The 20,959-nt window shown below is 38.4% G+C and overlaps 3 protein-coding genes across 6 annotated transcripts; 2 read left to right on the forward strand and 1 right to left on the reverse strand.

Annotated features, from left to right (window-relative positions):
• Positions 1 to 35: 35 nt before the first annotated feature.
• Positions 36 to 4,342, reverse strand: cUnh11orf16 (chromosome Un C11orf16 homolog; the record flags this gene model as incomplete). Its single annotated transcript, XM_084410037.1, has 8 exons — positions 4,224 to 4,342; positions 3,851 to 4,068; positions 2,677 to 3,033; positions 2,448 to 2,578; positions 2,223 to 2,364; positions 1,599 to 1,809; positions 885 to 1,463; positions 36 to 268 (listed from the first exon to the last, which is right to left on the reverse strand). Exons 2-8 carry the CDS (start codon positions 4,058 to 4,060, stop codon positions 36 to 38), a joined length of 1,863 nt encoding a protein of 620 aa, XP_084266163.1. The 5' UTR covers positions 4,061 to 4,068; positions 4,224 to 4,342.
• A 1,981-nt stretch (positions 4,343 to 6,323) lies between these two features.
• On the forward strand, positions 6,324 to 14,898 carry znf143b (zinc finger protein 143b). Of its 4 annotated transcripts, none has more exons than XM_084410035.1 (16): positions 6,324 to 6,565; positions 8,113 to 8,228; positions 8,320 to 8,409; positions 8,593 to 8,688; positions 8,831 to 8,911; positions 9,189 to 9,373; positions 9,600 to 9,668; positions 9,762 to 9,878; positions 9,969 to 10,044; positions 10,129 to 10,254; positions 10,364 to 10,543; positions 10,697 to 10,924; positions 11,531 to 11,664; positions 12,048 to 12,203; positions 12,304 to 12,447; positions 14,253 to 14,898. In XM_084410035.1, exons 2-16 carry the CDS (start codon positions 8,120 to 8,122, stop codon positions 14,334 to 14,336), a joined length of 1,875 nt encoding a protein of 624 aa, XP_084266161.1. In that variant the 5' UTR covers positions 6,324 to 6,565; positions 8,113 to 8,119; the 3' UTR covers positions 14,337 to 14,898. The 4 variants fall into 4 exon arrangements, with proteins under 4 accessions (XP_084266161.1, XP_084266162.1, XP_084266160.1 ...); XM_084410036.1 differs by having other exon boundaries at positions 6,485 to 6,565; positions 8,605 to 8,688; XM_084410034.1 differs by lacking the exon at positions 6,324 to 6,565 and adding an exon at positions 6,860 to 7,034 and having other exon boundaries at positions 8,605 to 8,688.
• Positions 14,899 to 15,155: 257 nt separating this feature from the next.
• Positions 15,156 to 20,733, forward strand: wee1 (WEE1 G2 checkpoint kinase). Its single transcript, XM_084410038.1, has 10 exons — positions 15,156 to 16,245; positions 16,644 to 16,849; positions 17,167 to 17,233; positions 17,934 to 18,106; positions 18,207 to 18,475; positions 18,577 to 18,669; positions 18,762 to 18,847; positions 18,937 to 19,107; positions 19,238 to 19,383; positions 19,529 to 20,733. The coding sequence occupies exons 1-10, from the start codon at positions 15,775 to 15,777 to the stop codon at positions 19,683 to 19,685; spliced, it is 1,839 nt and encodes a 612-aa protein (XP_084266164.1). The 5' UTR covers positions 15,156 to 15,774; the 3' UTR covers positions 19,686 to 20,733.
• The last annotated feature ends 226 nt before the right edge of the window (positions 20,734 to 20,959 follow it).

The following is a 20,959-nucleotide window of genomic DNA, read 5'->3' on the forward strand; positions in this document are numbered from 1 at the left end:
TGGCAATTCTCATAATACTTTGAACTTTGGCTGTGTTATATCAGTTTATTTGGCCTTGTGCTGATTGCTACAGATAGTGGTGATGGTGATGACTTCGATTCAGTTGATGCAAATATGTCCCTCATATTGACTCCTTGTTTAGGTGATTCACGAACCAGTTTAAATAAAGAGCTGTGATTGGTCATCATAGAGTTATCTGTAGAGCTCCCAGAATTCCCAGTGTCTCTTGGCCAAGAATGGGTTACATTTGAACACCTGACTGCTCTTCCTGAAATACCAAGAACACCCAGGCAGTACAAATTAAATTTATTTTGAAAGACAATAAAAAAAAAAAAATTTCTGGCACTTGTATTTAGACCAAATGGTTCTAAATTGTATGTCTGCCATACCATTAAAATGTTTGGGTTCTTAAGATTTTTCAAATGTTTTTGAAGGCTGCATTTATTTGGTCAAAAATACAGCTAAAACAGTAATATTGTGAAATATTATTACAATTTAAAATAACTGTTTTCTATTTTAATGCCTTTTAAAATGTAATTCCTGTGATGGCAAAGCTGGATTGGTGCTCAAGAAACATTTCTTATTATTATTATCAATGTTGAAAAATGTGTTAAGATAAATGTCAGGGCTTAATAGAAAGAATTCAAAAGAACTGCATTTATTTGAAATGTAAATATTTTGTAAGATTATAAATGTCTTTACTGTAAATGTTTGATCAATTTAATGCATCATTTCTGAAAAAAAAAAAAAAAAAAAAAACATACTGACCCCAAATTTTTTAATGGTAGTGTGTATGCTTAAATATACTATATGTCAGATCATGATCAGTATTTTTAATGTATTTGTCCATTTTGATAGCTATATTGTAAATATTTTGTCATTACCTGGTTGCTTGTGCTGTGGTTCTGCAGAACCGCTTTTCCAGTATCTCCAGGTTGGTCTGGACTCAGTTTGACTGTATGGCTTTCTCAGGCAGGAAATATCTGTGTTTATTGAGCGGCTCACCAGTCCTGACCCCAGAGGCCTGTGTTTTTCAGCTGCAGTATCCTCCTCATTCACATCTGAGTCAGAGGTTGATGATGAGGAAGATGAAGACACTTGTGTCTGTTGAGAGCTCCGTAGTTCTTTCAGTTGGAGATCAACTTTCCTTTCCAGCTCATCTCTCCTCTGGTTGTTCAGTAGTGGAGGTGACATGAACATTGGCCAGCATCTCTTGACAGGACAGTGGAGCAGTGGAATGGAGGACAGACTGTGGTGGTTGCATTGGTGACATCTCAACTCAAAACAGTTCATGGTGCTGCAGTGGGAAGCCCTGTAGCAACATGGCCTAGATGAATAATGCTGGAGGTCTTTGATAATTTGCTCATGGTGAGAGGTTGGAATCCGTACTGCAAGCTCTTTGGGGACATGAATTGTCATCCCGTTCCAGAAGAGAACCTGAAGTCCCAAAAGACCTTCATCACCTTTAATGAGACAACAGATCTGAGCAAATTCCCCTGGGTTTATTCAGTTATGCAGATCACTCTTATGATGTAGTATTGATTTAAAAATTGTAACTAAAAAAATCGTACTTTTTAGTGGATATCTTAACTCCATACCGGAGATGACTCTTCCAGGCCCATATCTTCTCAGATCTTGCTCCCATGGTGCTAAAACGGTGTCCCCTGGTACTATACTGTGCCCATGTGCACTGGCAAGATTAACTATATCAGGCTGGCAGGTTGGTTGAACTGTATTTAATGTTTCCATAAATGTATTTCTTTTAGGTCCAAATTTATCAAACTCCACCATATAAAGATTTCCTCTGCCCTATAGAGACCGAAAGAAATGTTTAAAAAATGTTTAACAAACTATGATTGAACTTCCTATTCATCAAAATTCTGAATAAAAAGTATAACATTTTTCACTAAAATATTAACTAGCACAACAGTTTTCAACACTGATAATACGAAATATTTCTTGAGCAAATCAGCATATTAGAATGATTTCTGAAAGATCAAGTGACACTGAAGACTGGAGTATTGATGGTAAAAAAATGAATTAAATTTGAAATATATTGACATAGAAATTAGTTATTTTAAATAGATTTTAATTGATTAAATTCTACTGTTTTTTGTGTTTTAAATGCAGCCTTGTTAAACATAAAATAAAACATAAAATCGTACAGACCCCAAAACTATTGACTGGTAGAGCATGTTCATAATACAAAAAATTCTCAGTACCTGATGTATGATTGTCCCCAGGTAATAAAAACCGTCTATCTCTTTCCTGGCTAAAACACGGCAGCCGGAAAACAGTTCAACACCTCGCATTACCCTTCCAGATACACATGATACTGAACTAAAAGGATTCATAGGGGAACACCTGCAAAGATATATATTTCCCACAATATAATTATGTATTGTTTTTATTTCTTTCTCTCTTTTTAGTTAAATTAGAAAGCATACCAGTATGGTGCAGAACAGACACAGCTTGCGCAGTTGTGGTGTGGGACCTGATAGAAGTCCACTGAATGCCTGGGATCCTCTGAGTATGATGGATTTTGAATCAAGTCATCGGTTGAATGCAACAGACTGAGCTGATATATTATAAAACATTAAATGGAGACAAATATCCGATTAACTAATAAACGATGGCTAGTATAAGTGGTGGCCAGTCACCATACAAACATCTTACCTGGTCCACATTGCCAGCAGAGTTGAGAGACATCACATAACAGCTTCCTCTAGTGGTGGAGGTGATGCACTGCAAGAAGTCTGATATGTCAGTGTTCATGGGAGTCTTGTCAGATATGTAAAATGTATGGACAGGGCGTGTCACCAGGGTTGATAATGAACCCAAGCATTGTGTGGGGTTGTCTGGGAGACCGCTGGTCACCAAATGGACAGACTGACAGGCGGGGTCAGAGAATGCTAAGGCCAGTGCTGTGTGGAGGTCTCTCCCAGGACTCGTCTGTAATGTGTGGATCCAGCTCAAGGCTTCATAGACTACATCAGGAGTGCAGGGCATCATGTGAGAAGACCATGGTGTTGCCTAGTGAAATATATATTAGTTTTTATGGAATATTGCAGTATTATAAATGATTTATCTGTGCACATCAATATATTTTTTTTATTTGTGTGCCCTTGTAATCTTTAATCAAAATAACTTCCCTCTTGAAGTGACATCTCTTCTCTCTGATTACGTGTTTACTGGTGCGAGGGCGGGACAAATTGTCACTTACATGAGATCGAACAATATCAAACCACAACAATCTAATCATCCAATCAATTCCTGATGGATAGAATTACTGAGTCCCTAAAGGGAGATAATATGAGATGGCGGAAAAATGTCACCACTTTTGCGTTCTCTTGCAAATGTTTGGCGTTCCCCTGAGAAACTTTGCATTTCCTCGCAAAAAAGTTTCTCGGGGGAACGCAAAGGTTTTGTGAGTGAACGCAAAGTCTCTCAGTGGAACGCAAAACATTTGTGAGAGCACGCAAAAGCATTGCTTATTACTATTTTTTTTTCACCACCATGTCCCTTTAGGGGCTCCGTACAAAATCAAGTCCAGCCCTAAAATTCTTCTTGTTCGAGAAGCCGTTTCTCTTGGATAAACGTCACAAAAGGGAAGAAAAGACATTTGCTGCTTCCGTTTCATGCTGACTTTAATAAACTCAACCGTTTAAGATTAAAATAATGATTAAATTGCATTTAAAACTGTTACCAACTAAACTTGCAGCATCATCAATATGGAGACAGTAGCTTCATGGGCAATTATCATACACTTTAAAAACTCTTTTTATTTATTTATTTAGAATATATAAGTAACCTTTTGCGACGTGTTCATTGTGACTCATTGTAAATTTACCTTGTATGAAAAGCTGATAATGTTGAAGAGCGAGTCTCTGAGTGAAGCTTTAGTAATTAAGGTTTGGATGATAAGATTCTTCACTGATCCCAAAAAGCCATTCATTCCCACAGATGAGTCCAGAATAAAGGTGATATTTCTGCTTTTACCCATAAACAAGGGAAGGACACTTTGGCTGTGAGATACCTGAGATGACATTGTTTCTCGCATCAAATGATCTGCAACACAATTGAATTTGCTGTTAGTTGACTTAAAGACCCATCTGACTAGCTTCTGTCAACACAAACAACTCTTTTTCATATTTTTGTTTTAAGCAAAAGTAAAGATTTTTAGGATGGAAATACATATAAAAACAATCAAAAAGTATTCATACCTTTCCTGACTCCAAGAATACACTTGCAAACTGTAGCAAGTTTTGTTCGAATAATCCACTGAAAAAGGATCTCTGTCTCTACTGTGTACTGATGTTGCCATAGTGAGCCACTGACCAGCCTTAAACTATTAGAATGTCATTACATCCATCTAGTGGTGACAGAGAGCATCTGATGTGCAATTGGTCTATTTATGTCTGAAGGGAATAGGATCATTCTGGAGACTGGTGTTTCTCTAATCACCTAAGTCACATAAAATAATAGAAAAAAAAGAAGATTAAAACATGCAAGTTGTTGGTATACAGACTACAGCCAATGCTTCTGAAATAAATGTAGTCAAACTTTACTAATTGTGGGTCACAGAGATTGAAAATGACGCTTAAAAGTGTTGATTGGCTCTAGTTTTCAAGATATGCTATTTGGGTCAGTAGCTATATATGACGTATACGACAGTATAAACAGTTTTAAAGCTGTTTTGCTACATAATGGCAATGATTTGCCATCATTTCCAGTTGGTCATATGAAGGAAACGTATGACAACATGAAACAACTTTTGAGGTGCATAAACTATGGCCAACATCAATGGCAAATTTGTGGCGATTTGAAGGTTGTTGCTCTTTTGCTTTCAGATTGGATAAACAAAGTTATACCACCCTTACACATGAAGCTGGGTCTTTTGGTCCTCAGATTCATGAACATCTTCGAGATGATGCATTTGACCAAACAATGTGTGGCAAGTAAAAGACAATAGATTAGTGGAAAACCTCAATTCATACAAAAGCCTTGGTTGGAACATGTCCCTAAAGTAAAATTTTTATCTAGATTTTTTCCCCATCGGACTGCGGAGCAGTGAGCGACGAGCACGGCATGCGATTTCACTAGGACATTGCAACAATAGAGAAACGCTATCAGGGCAAATGGAGCCCATCAATGCTTGCAGACTATTGCTGGACAGTGACAAGAGATGCTCCATTTAATGAATACAAGAGATGAGCCAAGAAGCACCGAGTAGACACTGACTAGGACTAAACTATGTACGTTTTTTTTGTGTGCCTTTTGTTACATAGTAAATTTGATTTATATAACCCCTTTGTTGATTTTTAAAGTGTTATATTCTACACAATATAGCTACATGGAAGTAAAATGTAAAACTTAAATATCTTGGAAACAGTAGAAAAACACATTTAATGAAGCTGCAGTAGTAAAGATGAAACTGTTAAAAATGTGTTTGATGGCTTTGAGAGAAATGCCATTTGAGATCCTGCACCAGAAGGGGTCACCTGAAACTGATTTCAGAGCTATGACGCCCATCCCAATGAGAGACTCCAAAAATAGATTATATGCTGTCATCCTCTCTCCCACAGAGGCTGAAATGTGAAAAGGACACTGAGGTGAGAAAAGCTAATGAAAAATACATGTTTTAGAAAAAGGACCCAACTTTGACAGACTAAAATAGAAATGTTGAAAATGTAAAAAAGTAGCCCTTCGGACAGCACCGAGAAAACACTAGATTGATTTCTGAAGGATCATGTGACGAAGACTGGAGTAACCTGCTGAAAATTCAACTTTAACATCACACTAATAACTAATAAATAGCATTTTAAAAGGTATTCTAATAGTTTAAAACAGTTATTTTAAATTGTAGTACCTCAAAATATTACTGTGTTTACTGTATTTTTCATCAAACAAATGCAGATATATATATATATATATAAAAAACATTATTGTGAATGCATTGAAAAGGCATTCAAAATGTTGCATAAAGATAAGCATGGTACGTCATGCTGATACAAAACTTCAAACTGGGAACTCCACGTTCTCCTTCAGACAAACTGATAAAAAGTGAAGCCTTTCTACTGCACTGCATTGCCCATGCATCCTCACTCCAGCCATGACATAATACAATTCAAAATGGCTACCAAGCATTCTGTGTCACACTTTAAAAATGTGCTGTTATAAAACCAATAAAACCACTGGTCAAGTTATGGCGTTCGAAGAAATGTACACAAAACCCGCGGCATCTATCCGCCCAATGAACATATCATGCCCAGACGCTGCTGTGCTAGATTTGCTTATTCACGCTTGAACAATAAACCCAACAGACCCGAATGGCGTCCCTAAGGTGCCCCTGAACATGAATTTCTGGCAGCACGAGTTCGCATGGACTGGCGTTCAGCCAATGGGAGCGCGTCAACAGCCTCCTTCAGCCAATCGCATATACGTATTACGGATCAGTTGGAGGAATTCTGCCGTTATTCAGGTTCTGGGGTTGGATTTTCTGCATAGCGTTTCCTGCCCTGGTGCATGGTGGTCGAACGAAGGGATTGTTGGAAAATTTTCGGAGGTTAGTATATAAATGTGTTTTTACCCAGTGTGCCTTATTTCCTCAGACGCCGCTTAGCCGGAAAGTGCGGCGGTGGAAGTGTGGTGGAAGTCAAAGTGGGATGCAAAACGAAATAAAATAGTGAAAATGCATCGGAAGCGGTGTTTTATTTATTAAAGGCAGTTGGACGCAGGGTTGTAATCGGTTGCAACATTGTAACGTTCCGATTGTGATTGTCAAGTTACCTCAGCAACGAACTCAATATGGGCTAACGGCTGTCTGTTTAAGTTGTAACACCTTTATAAAGGACAGTATTGCTTTGCGTTAGTTTGGGAAATGGTATAGTTATATGAATCTCAACGGCGATTAGGTTATGTAAACGTTAGGAAACGACCAAACTAAACCGCGAGCTTTATTGTAGCATATTTGCTAACATGTGAGGATGAGTTAGCATGACAGATGTCCTGTCAACTAATAAAACTAAAAACTTGTGAGTAACTTTACCCGGGCTGCCTTTGCATTCCCGCCATTTTACGTAATTTACTAATTATTTTTGTACTCTTACGTGTTATTTACAAAGATATGTACGTAGCTATTTGGCTAAAATGGGCATTAGCAATGAAATGCCCGCGTTAGCACATACTTCATTTCGATACACGTGCATTAAACAACATTTTCATTATGCACCATTTGAGAAATATACTCTTTTTGCAGAATACTAAGTAATATATTCTGCGCCAAGCCGTTTTACTATTCCATACAATAACTATTATCTATTATTTATGTTACTAGTACTTTTGTCAAATTATACTTTTTTAAATATTACTCGGAAATAGTGTCAAGTAATGTTCCATTGTTACTGATGTAGTGACAAATTACACATTTTTGCCATTGAATCTTTTGGGGATCTGTCGATCACCTCTGACTAGTATGTATACTAACGTTAGTTGTTGCTGGAATCTATTCCAAATTTCCCAGCACTAATTGAATTAGACTTATTGAAGAGACACTAAAATCGAACTATAAATTACTAGGGGAATAGTTGATATCTGAATAACAGATCCACTGTCACTACTTGATTAGTTGCTAGTATTTATAATACCTTTATGTAATGACTAAATTAAGTATATTTAAGAAGTACTAGGACAAAAATAGATGCTGGTTTGCATAGTAAATGGAAATGCATAGTAAAATGATTTCTATAGAATGCAACATGAGCAAGTACAATTCTGAACAATATAGTATGGTTGGGGTCATGTTCACTAACTTAATTTTATTTAAATATGTAGAAATCTTAAAAAATTTGGTTATACAGAAAGGGTACACAAGCACAAAACCATGATATATAAAACATGTAATATCCTTTAATTTTTTTCAATGTGTTTTTGGAGTTTGTAAACTGAATATTGCTAAATTATAATACATTTAGGGACAAAAAAAATCTGTCTAAATTTTGTAAAATGACAGGAGTACTTCAAAATCCACCATGAAAATAAATCATCACAGGCCTTTGATTGCCTCTGGGTTTTAACACAAAATCATTGATGGTTGTTGGTTGGTTTGTACAGACTGATCATGCTCTTAGCCCAGGTGAATCGAGACACCCAGGGCATGGAGTTTCATAGCGTGGACGGGGACCCGCAGCAGGTCACCCTTTGTCTGACGGAGGCAGTAACAGTTGGAGGTGAGATAGATATGTATAAAATCAATGCAACCGTATTATAATTTGTGGATCGTGCAATGTAGATCCATAATGGTCAACTGTTACCACACAGATGACAACATGGAGGGAATGGACACAGTGAGCTTGCAGGCGGTGACTTTGGTCGATGGCTCCACAGCATACATCCAACATAGCCCTAAAGGTACTGTAACTAAACATGAATGTGTATTTTTTGGCATGCATTAGCTAATTCAGTTCTTCTGATTGACCATTTCTATACAAAATGTCCAGTATTTCATTCAGCTTACAACAAACATTGTGTAGTTACAAAGCATGCACAAATTTTCTTGCTCAGTCACCATTCAAATCTTACAGCATATAATAGTTTCTTTCACAGAAAACAAATTAATGGAAGGACAGGTGATCCAACTGGAGGATGGATCTGCTGCTTATGTCCAGCACCTACCAATGTCTAAAACAGGTATTTCATATGGATTTCATTCTAATGGATGCAGCCCTATGATCAGTGACTGTCTAATTGCACTGTTTTGATAAAACGCAGACTACTTCTGTTATTTTAAAGACCATACATTTGCCTTTATGCTTTAAAATTGATTTTTCAGGTGGAGAAGGATTGAGACTAGAAGATGGGCAAGCTGTGCAACTGGAGGATGGAACGACTGCTTACATTCATGCACCCAAAGGTCTGTCTCTGAAAAACTATCTACTACTGTGTATTGTGATTATGACATGTCACTTCTCAGACATTCTAAATCCACATGTTGAAAACAAGCTCCGACAGACGCCAATAGACTCCGACAAGGGTAACACACCAACAAAACCCCGCCGAAGTGTCTGTTGCCGTCTGTCGGTGAGGTGTGAATTGGCCTTTACAGACACTAGAAAAAAAATTCAGTTTAAATGTTTGATTTGGTATGATGAAATCAAGTAAGAAAATCTCCACATGTTCAATCTTTTTAGAAACATATGATCAGGGCGGTTTACAGGCTGTTCAGCTGGAGGATGGCACCACTGCATATATTCAGCATATGCCTCCATCCAACACCATCTTGGCCATCCAGGCAGATGGTACTGTTGCAGACTTACAGACGGATGGGACAATTGATGCTGAGACCATTAGTGTGCTGGAGCAATACTCTACTAAGGTTAAGATCATTGCCCTGTCACTTATTCTGCATTCTTTTTATTTATTCTGTTTATATGGTTTAATTCACCAACTCTAACAGAAACAAACATGTATTGGAATGCTAAACCGATTTACATTTGTATATGTATACTTTGTATGTGATGTGCCTTGTTACTCTTAAATTGTTTGTTAATTTAAAGAAAGCGTTTTATGCTTATGTAATGTAACCACAAATCTTTTTGTAGATGGAGCCCACAGAATGTAGTACTGGGTTACTTGGTCGAGGGGACTCTGATGGCAGTGTGCATATGCAGGTACCGTCTCTATTTATCTATTTATTAAATGAGTAACTAATCAAATGAATGCTTTGCATGTTAATGAAGCTGTGCCCCACTTTGTGCACTCAGATTGTACTGCAGGGTCAAGACAGCCGGTCACCTAGAATCCAGCATGTTGGGGAAAAGGCCTTCCGATGTGAACATGAGGGATGTGGAAAACTCTATACTACTGCTCACCATCTGAAGGTGAAATTGTGCAAGAGAGAAGTTTTCTTAGTCTCTGCTGTACTTTTTTAAATTCACTTCTTGACCATGTTGTTTTCTAAATACTTTTAGGTGCATGAAAGATCGCATACTGGGGATAAACCATACATTTGTGAACATATAGGTTGTGGCAAAAAATTTGCAACAGGTAAAGATTGTTTCCACAAGCATGTTTCTATTGTGCTCCAATTTTTTTGTATAAGCATTTTATTTTTCTTTCCGCTTTCTTCAGGGTATGGTCTCAAGAGTCACGTCAGAACACACACTGGAGAGAAACCGTATCGCTGTCAGGAACTTAACTGCCTCAAGTCTTTCAAAACCTCTGGAGACTTACAAAAACACACAAGAACACATACAGGTGGTTTTCATATTTACTTATAAAATTGTTTTGTCATAAAAATGTTGATAAATTGTAATTTTTGCTCTGTTTTTTCGTTGTTTAAATTGCATAACATTTCATTTTGTAGGAGAAAAACCTTTTAAATGTCCATTTGAAGGCTGTGGGAGATCTTTCACCACTTCCAACATTCGTAAAGTCCACATCCGTACTCACACAGGTGAGAGGCCTTACTACTGCTCCGAACCCAGCTGTGGACGAGCCTTCGCAAGTGCCACCAATTACAAAAATCACATGAGGATCCACACAGGTACTTGTCTTGTCTGCTCTTAACTGCTTCCAACATATAAAAGTATCATTATAATGAAACCTGAAGATGCTTTGAGTTTGCATGGATTTATTTGTATAGAAATAAGGTATAATTTCAGACCATAAGCTCAAAAGTGTGTCTCATCATCTTCAGGTGAGAAGCCTTACGTCTGCACTGTTCCTGGCTGTGACAAGCGTTTCACTGAGTACTCCAGCCTGTACAAGCACCATGTGGTTCATACGCCTTGCAAACCCTACAACTGTAACCACTGCGGAAAGACGTATAAGCAGATTTCTACATTAGCCATGCATAAACGCACAGCGCACAATGACACAGAGCCAATAGAAGAGGAACAAGAAGCTTATTTTGAGCCCCCTGCAGGTCTGTTTACTTAAATCTCCAGTCACAAACAATGACTATATTTACATGTGCACCAATAATGTGATTATTTCCAATAATCAGGATTTTTACTTACTTAATGCGGTAAGATGTGTACATGACATTAGCAAACCGCTTTACTCCTGATTGTTCGCTAAGAATTGGGGTCATTTTAACCGCCATTATTTACATACCCCAACAAACTGTTACTGGCCACTGTTTTAATCTACTTACGTCAAATGTAAAATATTTCTATGGATATATTGTATTTTTTCTGTGACGGGCCTAAAAATGTCTTAATTTTTATGTTTTCAACCATCAGTATACTGCATTATATTCATGTTGCGCAACATCATCATCATCCATATACGTGACAAGCACATGCGCACTTAGGTCAGAGTGGAATAGATGCGATTAAAGTGTTGTTTACATGCCTTTTTATTGTGATTAAAATATTAATAATATTGTGTTTACATTAATGTTTTCACGTTTAATCGCAGTATTGCCTAAATCTCATTAGAATCGCATAACGAAGGTGCATGTAAATGTTAGTCAATGACCATATGATATTGATTAATAATCTGAATTTTGAAATTGCACCTTTTTCAGAGGCCATTGACGAGCCTGGGTTAATGTACACTCCAACAGTAGTGGAAGATGACTCTGGGTCTGAGCAGGTGTCAGGATCAGAGGTCATGGGACAACATCATGTGGCTCTCATATCTCAGGATGGCACACAACAGGTCAGTGATGACTTGCACTTTGTCTGCACCAGACGAGATCGTTGTTGTCGTGTCGCACCACAATAGCTAGAAGCTGTCCGCAATGGACGCGACTAAGTGAACGTTGCAAATCCATTTGTTCTTTATGTCAGAAATAGCGTAGGTGCTTGGAGTATGTAAGAAATAGAACGGGACATCAGTTTACTGTCAGGAATTTGTTGTCACATCATACTGTGCCACTGGATATAATAGGTCCTATTTGCTTTTGTCGTGTCACGCCACTCGTGTCCGGTGTAAACAGTTGAAAAATGGAAAAGTAAAACATTTGTTGGTGTCGTAAAATCAATGTCAGGGCGGTGGATATGCAGTTATCTTCCAGGTAATTATTGTATTTTCCCTCTCAGGTTCTGTCTCAAGCAGATATGCAAGCTATGGGAGGCACGATTACGATGGTAACACAAGAGGGAACCACCATAACCATCCCAGCACATGAAGCAATGCTTTCCTCAGGGGGAGCACATTCTGTCACTATGGTGTCTGCAGACGATACAGAGGGACAGGTAGGTGATGTTACTAGCTGGTTTCCTACCTAGGGACTCCATTACTTTGCTAAATACACAAATAAGTTGAGCTAATTTGTAAACTTTATTTGCTATTTAGGTGGCTATTGTGACGCCAGATCTATCTGCATACCAGACAGAAGAAGGAGAGCTTGTGCAGGATCACGAACAGCATGTGATTTCCTCAAGACCTCACCCAGTCACGCTGCTGGCTACCTCTAACGGCACACACATAGCTGTGCAGGTATAGAACATATACACACGCGTTATGGAATCTTACTCTCACAGACAGTGTTACATCAACAGACAAAGTTAGGAAGCGGTCACAAATCTTAAATCATGTGTTTACTTTGCCTGTTAGTAAATAATAAAATCTGCAGTTAATGCTGTAAACCTTTAAGCCACTTTTAGGGTGGAAACATGCACTTATTTCCAAAAGACTGGTGGTTGTAACCTTTGAGGTTTGTAACCATCCTCCATTGAGAGTGTTTTTAGGATGTGTGTTAAAGATGTAGGTCACTCAACTGAATTAGTGTTGTGGACTGTTCTGTAAGTCTAACGTTTGGAAGCATTTTAAATGAAATGCACAACGCCTCTCAGCATGATATAAGTAATTTTAAGCTAAGCCAGATCAAATATATTTGATACAATGCATGCATTTCTTTAAAAAAAAAAAAATCTTTACACCAAAGTTAGAGTATTTATGTGCATAAATGTGATTAAAAATACATATTTTGTGGATCCCTGAAAGAAAATTAGTGCAAAATTATGATTTTTTGTGATTTTTAAACTCTTACCCCTTTTTCCTCAGGCAAGGCTTAAGCCTAGTCCTAGGCCACATTTACACATAGCCGGGTATTTAGAGAAACTAATATTTCTCCCCCTCCGTTTTCAAAAATAACATCGTGCACACAACATCGTTTTCAAAAAAGTTGTCGTTTACATCAACCCGCATAAATACGCGGTCGAGCAACATCATAACTATGCCAAACCTATGGGCGGCAGTGTAGGGAGAAGGATAAAGCCATGCAAGCCAATCAGAATCCTCAAAATCGACAACAACGAATAGCACGAGCGACTTCCAGTTCCTTTCAAAACAACAGACATGGCGCGAGGTTCGTTTGTGTGGACAGACAGCGAAGCAAATGCAAACAGGCCAAAAACGTTTGCACAAAAGTAAAAATGAGTACCACCTTAACAGCATCCATGATCAAATAGTAGCCAAACAAACTCTAAACATAGGGCGCTCACATGACGTAAGCATTTTCTGGCGCATAATGTGACGTTTGAGAACCTAAAACCCCGTTTCTCCCAGTTGACACGGCAACACATACCCGGCGTTTTCAGAAATCTCCACTTTGGCCGGAGTTTTTAGAAATAATCGGTTTCTGGGATAAAAACGGCGTTTTCGTGTAAATGACAGGCCAAAACGCAGGGAAATATCTGCGTTTTCCCATCGTGTAAACGGTGCCCTAGACTACAATGCATGTTTGAGCGGTTTTAACTGAACTGAATATATCTAAAAATATGTCAGTGCCTTTTTTTGTCTCAAGATGCACACCAGTAACGTTTTTTTTTTAAGGCATATTTCTAAAAGCTACTTAAATGTCCTAATTGAACTAAGGCCTAATCCTGGCTTAATCTAAATCCTGTTTGTGAAACCAGGCCATAATCTTTTTTTTTTTTTTATCCTGGCTTCCAAATAATACTATTTAATGAAGCACTGATTCCAGCTCTTAGTGTGTAATAATAGCTGAAATCAGTAGCAGATAATGATCTAATAATTATGATTAGTGATTGTATCACTTTTTTTGCTTTAATGGAGAACTAAATGAGCAACCTAGTCTAACATTCACTCCTGATTAATGAGCCTTTATTGCCAACAAGGGGGCAATGTGTCACTCTCTAGAAGAGGGGAGGGTCACTCTATGTTTGGTGGGTGGTGCCATTGTGCATTGCAAGATGGACAATTTTGAAATGATTTGTTGTACTGCAATTGCAAACAGTTTTATTGTATTAAATTGAATTTCAACTTTTCCCCCCTCTCAGCTCAGTGATCAGCCCTCTCTAGAAGAAGCCATCAGAATAGCATCAAGAATACAGCAAGGAGAAACTCCCGGCATGGACGATTAACTCACATTGTATAACACGATGAACTAAACATCTCAAGGGTGTGTGTGTGTGTGTGTGTCTGTCTGTCTGTCTGCGTGTATGTAAGTCTTGGTATTGAAAACCTGTCAAGCATCATTGTTTTTTCTAATGGAGACATCATGAATGCAATATATCAAGAAGATATTTTTGTGTGGATATGTACATAACTGTTTTAAAAGTAGAGTTTTTCTGTATATATTTGATTATGCTATTTTTTGCAAACTTAAGAAAAGGTCTACAAATATATTGAAGAAAAAAAAAATTCATTGTAATGTATTCTTTGACATCATACAGTAAAATGTTTACAGACTTGTCTTTCAGCTTAAAAAGGAAACAACTAGTGGAACAAAAGTTGTCATGAACAATACTGGAAATTCCCATTAATATGGTGTGCAAAACATCATTTGCCTAACAGGCTATTTAAGTGATTGCCAGTGAATTCCACTGTATTCCACGAAACAAAACCATGTGGCTAATTCACACCACCATAAAAACACAATGATGATTAATTGTGTTAATAATAAACACAATGATTAATTTAATCAAATATAATGTCATGCAATTAATGTAACATGTTCCTGTGTGTCACCTAGAACGGAAAACAATGTGCCATAGTGAAAGCTCACTAAAACATTCGTCTGATCAACTCCATGATCAAACGAGACCATTTTCGTAGATGAAAGAAGAGCATTCGCGCCAAATTGAGGTCACAGTCAGTGGGCATTTCAGGGGAGGGGCTTACCGACGTAGCACTTACAGAACCGCCTATCTTTTAAACTTTGGAAGTCGGCGCTCATTGGTGTGTATCACGTCACATGACCAACGGTCGCGGGAAGGCTTTGACCACGCGTGTTGGTGGGAGGAGTAGCTCACCATTCAAACTAGTTTTGTAAACATTATTGTGTTAAACGATACTATTTTGGGTGTTTTGACATGTTTTGAGAAGTTTACCTTTCAATTCGGCGTCTTAAATATCGCGTAATTACTTTTAGGAATTATTTTTTTCTAGTTCGTTCTAAATCAGTTGGAAGTTTGTGGAGCAGCCATTTTTTCAGTCGAAACTCCGCCGTGGACGCTTGTTTTATACGATTTCAACGTCGTTATCAGCTTCCATATGCGTCTAAACTGAACTTGTTTGGACTTGTCACGGAGATATCAGTCGTCAAAAGGAGATATTTACTCGGACAATCTGTAGCAGTTTTCCACCTGGAACATCGCATCGCCGTTTTTGGGACTGGTCATCAGCGCTTCGGTTGTTGCATTGCACGAGCAGTAACGTTATTAGATATGTTTATCTAAATTACATAATCTCTGCCTGATTTTCCAGCCGTTTGGGCTGGTTTTTATACTCTAACACAACTTGCGTTGTGTGTTTTTTAAGTTTGATCTTTTTACATAAACTGAACATTTGCCTGGAAAGATGAGTTTCGGCCCACGGAGGCACGGCAAGTCTCCAAATATTAAACCCGTGCGCCAAAAGTTGCAGTTTTCGGCAAGTGATGGTGAAGAGGACAGTATCGAAGATGCAAACAACAGCACCGGGGCCGAGTCGGGCTTCACGGAGCTGGACTCCCCGCTATCCGTGCGGCGCAGCGGCGATAAGAGGCCGGAGGACCTGGGCAGCAGCAGCCCGCTTAGCCGAACCAGAGACGACGACGAGTCCTGGGATGAGGAGGGATTTGGCTCACCGTCTCGCGCGAAACAAACTTTTTACATGAAAGGCTCTCCATCGCCAAGGAAAAGTCCCCAGGCTTACGACAGTTCACCTGAGAGGAGTTACATTCATGATGACATGGAAGGATCCAGCTCCCCTGTCCCGGACTGTCCTGATACACCACCCCATAAAACCTTCAGAAAACTCCGTCTGTTTGATACCCCTCACACCCCAAAGGTTTGTTTTCATGTTAACTTAATCACGAATTTTTTTTTGTTTTTTTTTAAACATCGGTTCTATTCAAATGCTTAACGCGAGAGAACATTTTGTTGTTTGCATTTGTATAATAATTTTTCCTCTGTCATTGTTAATATTCAAAAAGCAAATTAATCAACGTTAGTTATGATTTGAAAAAAAAAAAAAAAAAAAAAAAAACAGTCCTGCCTTTACTAGGTGGATGAGTTCACCTAGTGACACAGATATTGGACTTGCTGTACAAAGTTGCGTAACCGCTTGAGTGAATCAGTCTATTGATACTAGCACATCATTACATCATTTTAAAAATGTGCAGTGTTCCCCCCTCACCCTAATTCTTTAGGAATGTGGTTTAATGAGTAGTATGTATGCATCTACAGAGCTTGTTGTCGAGGGCCAGGACGATGGGATCGACGAACCGGAGAGTCGCCCTGTTTAAGAATGTGGATTCCACGAGCAAAGCCTGTCTGGACGGAAGACGAAACCAGACACCTCAAGTAAACATCAACCCCTTCACCCCGGACTCCATTCTGGTGCAGTCCTCGACACTACAAAGAAACAACAGGAAACGATCACACTGGAATGAGTATGTTGATCATAATTAACTTTAAATGTCTCTTCTAGCTTTTCCTCGTGTTTTTATTTTTTTATTAGTTAACCTCCAGGTGGTTACTGACTGCTGTGAAGTAACGTTAGTTTGAATAGAATGATAGACTATGCCCATACTGGACAGGTGTGGCACAGGTTGCAGGGCCGTTCGTTAAATCCGTTTACTAATTCTGTTACAAGACAAAAAGTTGGCGAGGACCCAGCTCCTCGTGTTCGCCCCATCTACACGCCATGTGCTTAGTCAGGCCTCTCTGCTGCCTCCTAGCGTTCTAATAATGTCTTTTCATTCTGTAGCTCCTGTGGAGAGGACATGGAGGCAAGTGACGCTGAAATAGAAGAGGAGCTGATTCCGCCCCCAAAGGTAATTTTTTATTAATTATAGCTGTGAGTTATACTCTTAAATACTTGCTTTTTATCCAAATGAAGCACAAAAATACATTTAGGCAGTAACTGAAATGAACTGAAACTGATTTTAAAATGAAAAGTCCCTGTGAACTGGTAGTTGCAACCGACTTTACTTCAGTGTTGTGATGTATTTCCAAGTGAACTGGAATATTGAATAGAAGGTGGGGTTTTACTTTAGCGCACCTCCTCTCCATCCCTCGCTCATAGCAGACTGACGGTTGGAGGGGAGTGGTTAAGGATATTTGACCCACTGACATCATCTGAGAAGGAACGATTTTTTTTTTTCTTCAGATTTTGAATATAGATTACCGTGACAGTTTTTTCTGTGTATTAATGTCACGGATTAATTGTTCACCACAAGACTAGAAATGTAATGTCTGCTAACAAAGTAAATGGGGTCAGTTCTGATTTCAGGATGACTTTAAACTTAGGACATTTTCTCTTTGTTAAAGATCCTCTTGCTGGATTTTAAACTAACAGTTTCAGTCTGGATTTCAATAATTTCAACAATAACACTTTTGGCCGAGAACAGGGAAATGGCAATCTTTTTTTAATTCTTTTTTTTGGTGCATCCCTACTTTAATCCATTAATATCTAGTTAGTTAAGTACTGCTGTATTTTTTTTCCTGCCCTAATAAAAACTGTTTTTCCCACAGAGGATCACAATGATGGAGAATAACATGATGTCCAGATATGCTTCTGAATTTCATGAGCTGGAGAAGATTGGCTCTGGAGAGTTTGGTTCTGTTTTCAAATGCGTCAAGAGGTTGGACGGGTGTATCTACGCAATCAAACGTTCTAAAAAACCCCTGGCAGGCTCTGTGGATGAGTAAGTGGTCCTTTTGTGAATGCGTTTTCAACAACACTGACTATATTGAATGGAGGTTCTTATTGTTTTCTAATTATTTCTTTGAATTCTCTCCCAATAGGCAAAATGCACTTCGTGAGGTATATGCACATGCAGTTCTTGGACAGCACCCCCATGTTGTGAGGTATTACTCTGCTTGGGCAGAAGATGACCACATGCTGATTCAGAATGAGTACTGCAATGGTGGAACCCTGTCTGATGTCATCGCTGAGAACAACCGACGCATACACTTCCTTTCTGAGCTGGAGTTGAAGGATCTGCTACTGCAAGTCTCTCGTGGACTCAAGTACATTCACTCTACAGCACTTGTTCACATGGATATCAAGCCAAGTATGTGTTTGATCATTACAGCCTTAAATATCTTGTTGATGCATTGTTAAATTGTCATTTAATTATAAGGCTTTAATTTTGGATTTTTTTTTTTTTTTCAGGCAATATATTCATTTCACGCAAACTTGTTCCAAGTGTAGAGGAATTTGAAGATGAAGAAGATGGTCCCACCACAAGTGTGGTGTACAAAATAGGTAAGATGCTGAAATTACATGCCCAGATGATTGTTTAATACAGACATGGCTTAATGAAGTGGACAGGATTTTGACAATCTCTTCTGTATCAGGTGATCTAGGTCATGTTACAACGGTTACCAATCCACAAGTTGAAGAAGGTGACAGCAGATACCTGGCAAATGAAGTTCTCCAGGAGGTAAGCACTTTTCTTTTTCTTAAGAATTCCTGGCAGGTCACAATCTTCTGTGAAATGTCATGTACTAATTTAGCTGTTCTTACCCACAGGACTACAGTAACCTGAAAAAGGCAGACATATTTGCCCTTGCTCTGACTGTAGTCAGTGCCTCTGGAGCAGAGCCCCTTCCCACCAATGGAGAAAAGTGGCACAAAATCCGACAAGGCATTCTGCCCCATATTCCACAAGTGCTTTCTCAGGAATTTATAAGCTTGTTGAAGGTAAGGTTTCTTCTATAAATTAATAAGTAATTCTAAAAAACTAAATCTGTAGTGCTTTTTTTTTTTTTTTGGCAGAACTGTTGAATGGGGTCTTGAATGTTTGATTAAAATGTATATATCCTCCTGACAGCTTATGATCCATCCTGACCCAACACGGCGACCCTCAACCACTGACCTAGTCAGACATCCTGTTCTTCTGACTGCTTCCAGAATGAGTGCTGACCAGCTGCGTGTAGAGCTCAACGCTGAGAAATTCAAGAACGCACTTTTGCAGAAGTATGTGAGATATTCTTTCATTTAAAAAAATTCCGGCCTACATTAAGAAGTCTTTCACTTGTTATAAACATACTAAATCCTACTGGTGGAAACTGTACTACTTTGGATTGAATTAATTTTGAAATTAATTCCCTAATTTTCTCAGGGAGTTAAAGAAAGCTCAGATGGCAAAGGCTGCAGCAGAGGAGAGGGTTCTGTCCACGGATCGCGTTCTTACACGTTCCACAGTCCAATCCAGCTCGAGAGCTTCTCGACTCATCGGAAAGAAGATGAACCGCTCTGTTAGCCTCACAATTTACTGAACTGAACTCCAGACAAAGGAGATGACCAATCCTGAGGGAGAACTACAGTGGTGCTTATGAAAGATTGTGCACACAGACAGTTTTGTCTGTAGCCAGAAGGATGACACAGACTGTCCTGTGACTTATAGTGCTTACACTGTTTGACACAAGTACCATGGTCTATACTGAAGCTTGGGTCCTTCTGCATTGTTTTGGCAATAGCCTTTGAATATGTAAGGCAGATCTGCCTTACCAATTAGGTTTGCCATTTCAAAATCTCTTGACAGAATTGCCTTATAATGGACACATTTTTAGTATAGATCTGTCTTCCTAATCCTTGCTTTAAGTTCCATAGGTAAGAGTCAAAATGGTCTCCCTGCACTTGCTTTCTCAAAGCTGCAGTGTTGCTCTTTACCAAATTGGAGATGTGTGCCCCTATTGAGCCCTGATATGTGAATGTACCAGATCGAAGATTTGTGCACCTTACTGCCTGTGAAAAATGCCTGTTTGGCCACAGAACTTGGGGGTTGAGTTAGATTGCCATTAAAATGAGCACTTTGGAGGCAATGGTGAGCTTGCCACAGAAAGCCTGCTGCTATTCATGTTCGTCTGTATCCTGTTAGGGTTGGAAGATTTTTTTTCTTTCTTTTCTTCTTTAAATAACTTTTAAATCATTTTATCCTTTCAAACAAGCAATATTTCATAATATCATCATCATTAAAGTGTTTGTTCTCCAGTGACCTTTTTTTTTGCAGATTACATTCATCCATTTCTTTGCTTTGTTCAATCTAGTCAAATCTTGAATTTAACCATGTGACAAATGTATGCTTAAAACTGGAAGCAAATGATTTAAATGTACATATGCCATTCAAATCTCCAACCCTATTTTTGTAGCATTAAAACAATCTGTCCAGTTCATCTTATGTCTTTAGTTAATAATGTATAGTTTTGACTTATGTGCTACATAAACTACATTGATAGGGTACTGTTTAGATACTTTGGTCTTGTTAATCCTCAAAACTTCATTTTGCCTGTAAATATGTTCATTTTAATAAACTGTTTTCACCTAAATGCGACTAGTTTGCTTTATTTGAACTTTAACAGTTAAATAACATTTGAAACAATGTTTGTAATTAAACCTTCACATTCTGAAGGCGCTAGAACAGGCAGCTTACTGTTTCTATAGTTACGTTCCTGCGAACCCAACTGCCTTTCGTGAGTCTCGCATTTTGCAGGTACTAAAATGTTTGGAAATGTCGTCGAAACATATTATGTAAAAAAAAGGTTCATAATTA

The sequence above is a fragment of the Rutilus rutilus genome (genome assembly GCF_951802725.1).
Source record: "Rutilus rutilus genome assembly, chromosome: 5".
Classification (NCBI taxonomy): Eukaryota; Metazoa; Chordata; class Actinopteri; order Cypriniformes; family Leuciscidae; genus Rutilus; species Rutilus rutilus.

Excerpts from the sequence above, each read along its gene's own strand:
- wee1 (XM_084410038.1), top strand. The coding sequence starts at position 15,775 with ATGAGTTTCGGCCCACGGAGGCACGGCAAGTCTCCAAATATTAAACCC. Across the intron at positions 18,848-18,936 it reads CAAATGAAGTTCTCCAGGAG|GACTACAGTAACCTGAAAAA; the intron begins GTAAGCACTTTT and ends TCTTACCCACAG. Across the intron at positions 19,384-19,528 it reads AAGAACGCACTTTTGCAGAA|GGAGTTAAAGAAAGCTCAGA; the intron begins GTATGTGAGATA and ends TAATTTTCTCAG.
- znf143b (XM_084410033.1), top strand. The coding sequence starts at position 6,997 with ATGACAGATGTCCTGTCAACTAATAAAACTAAAAACTT. Across the intron at positions 9,879-9,968 it reads CTACTGCTCACCATCTGAAG|GTGCATGAAAGATCGCATAC; the intron begins GTGAAATTGTGC and ends AAATACTTTTAG. Across the intron at positions 12,204-12,303 it reads CAGACGATACAGAGGGACAG|GTGGCTATTGTGACGCCAGA; the intron begins GTAGGTGATGTT and ends TTTGCTATTTAG.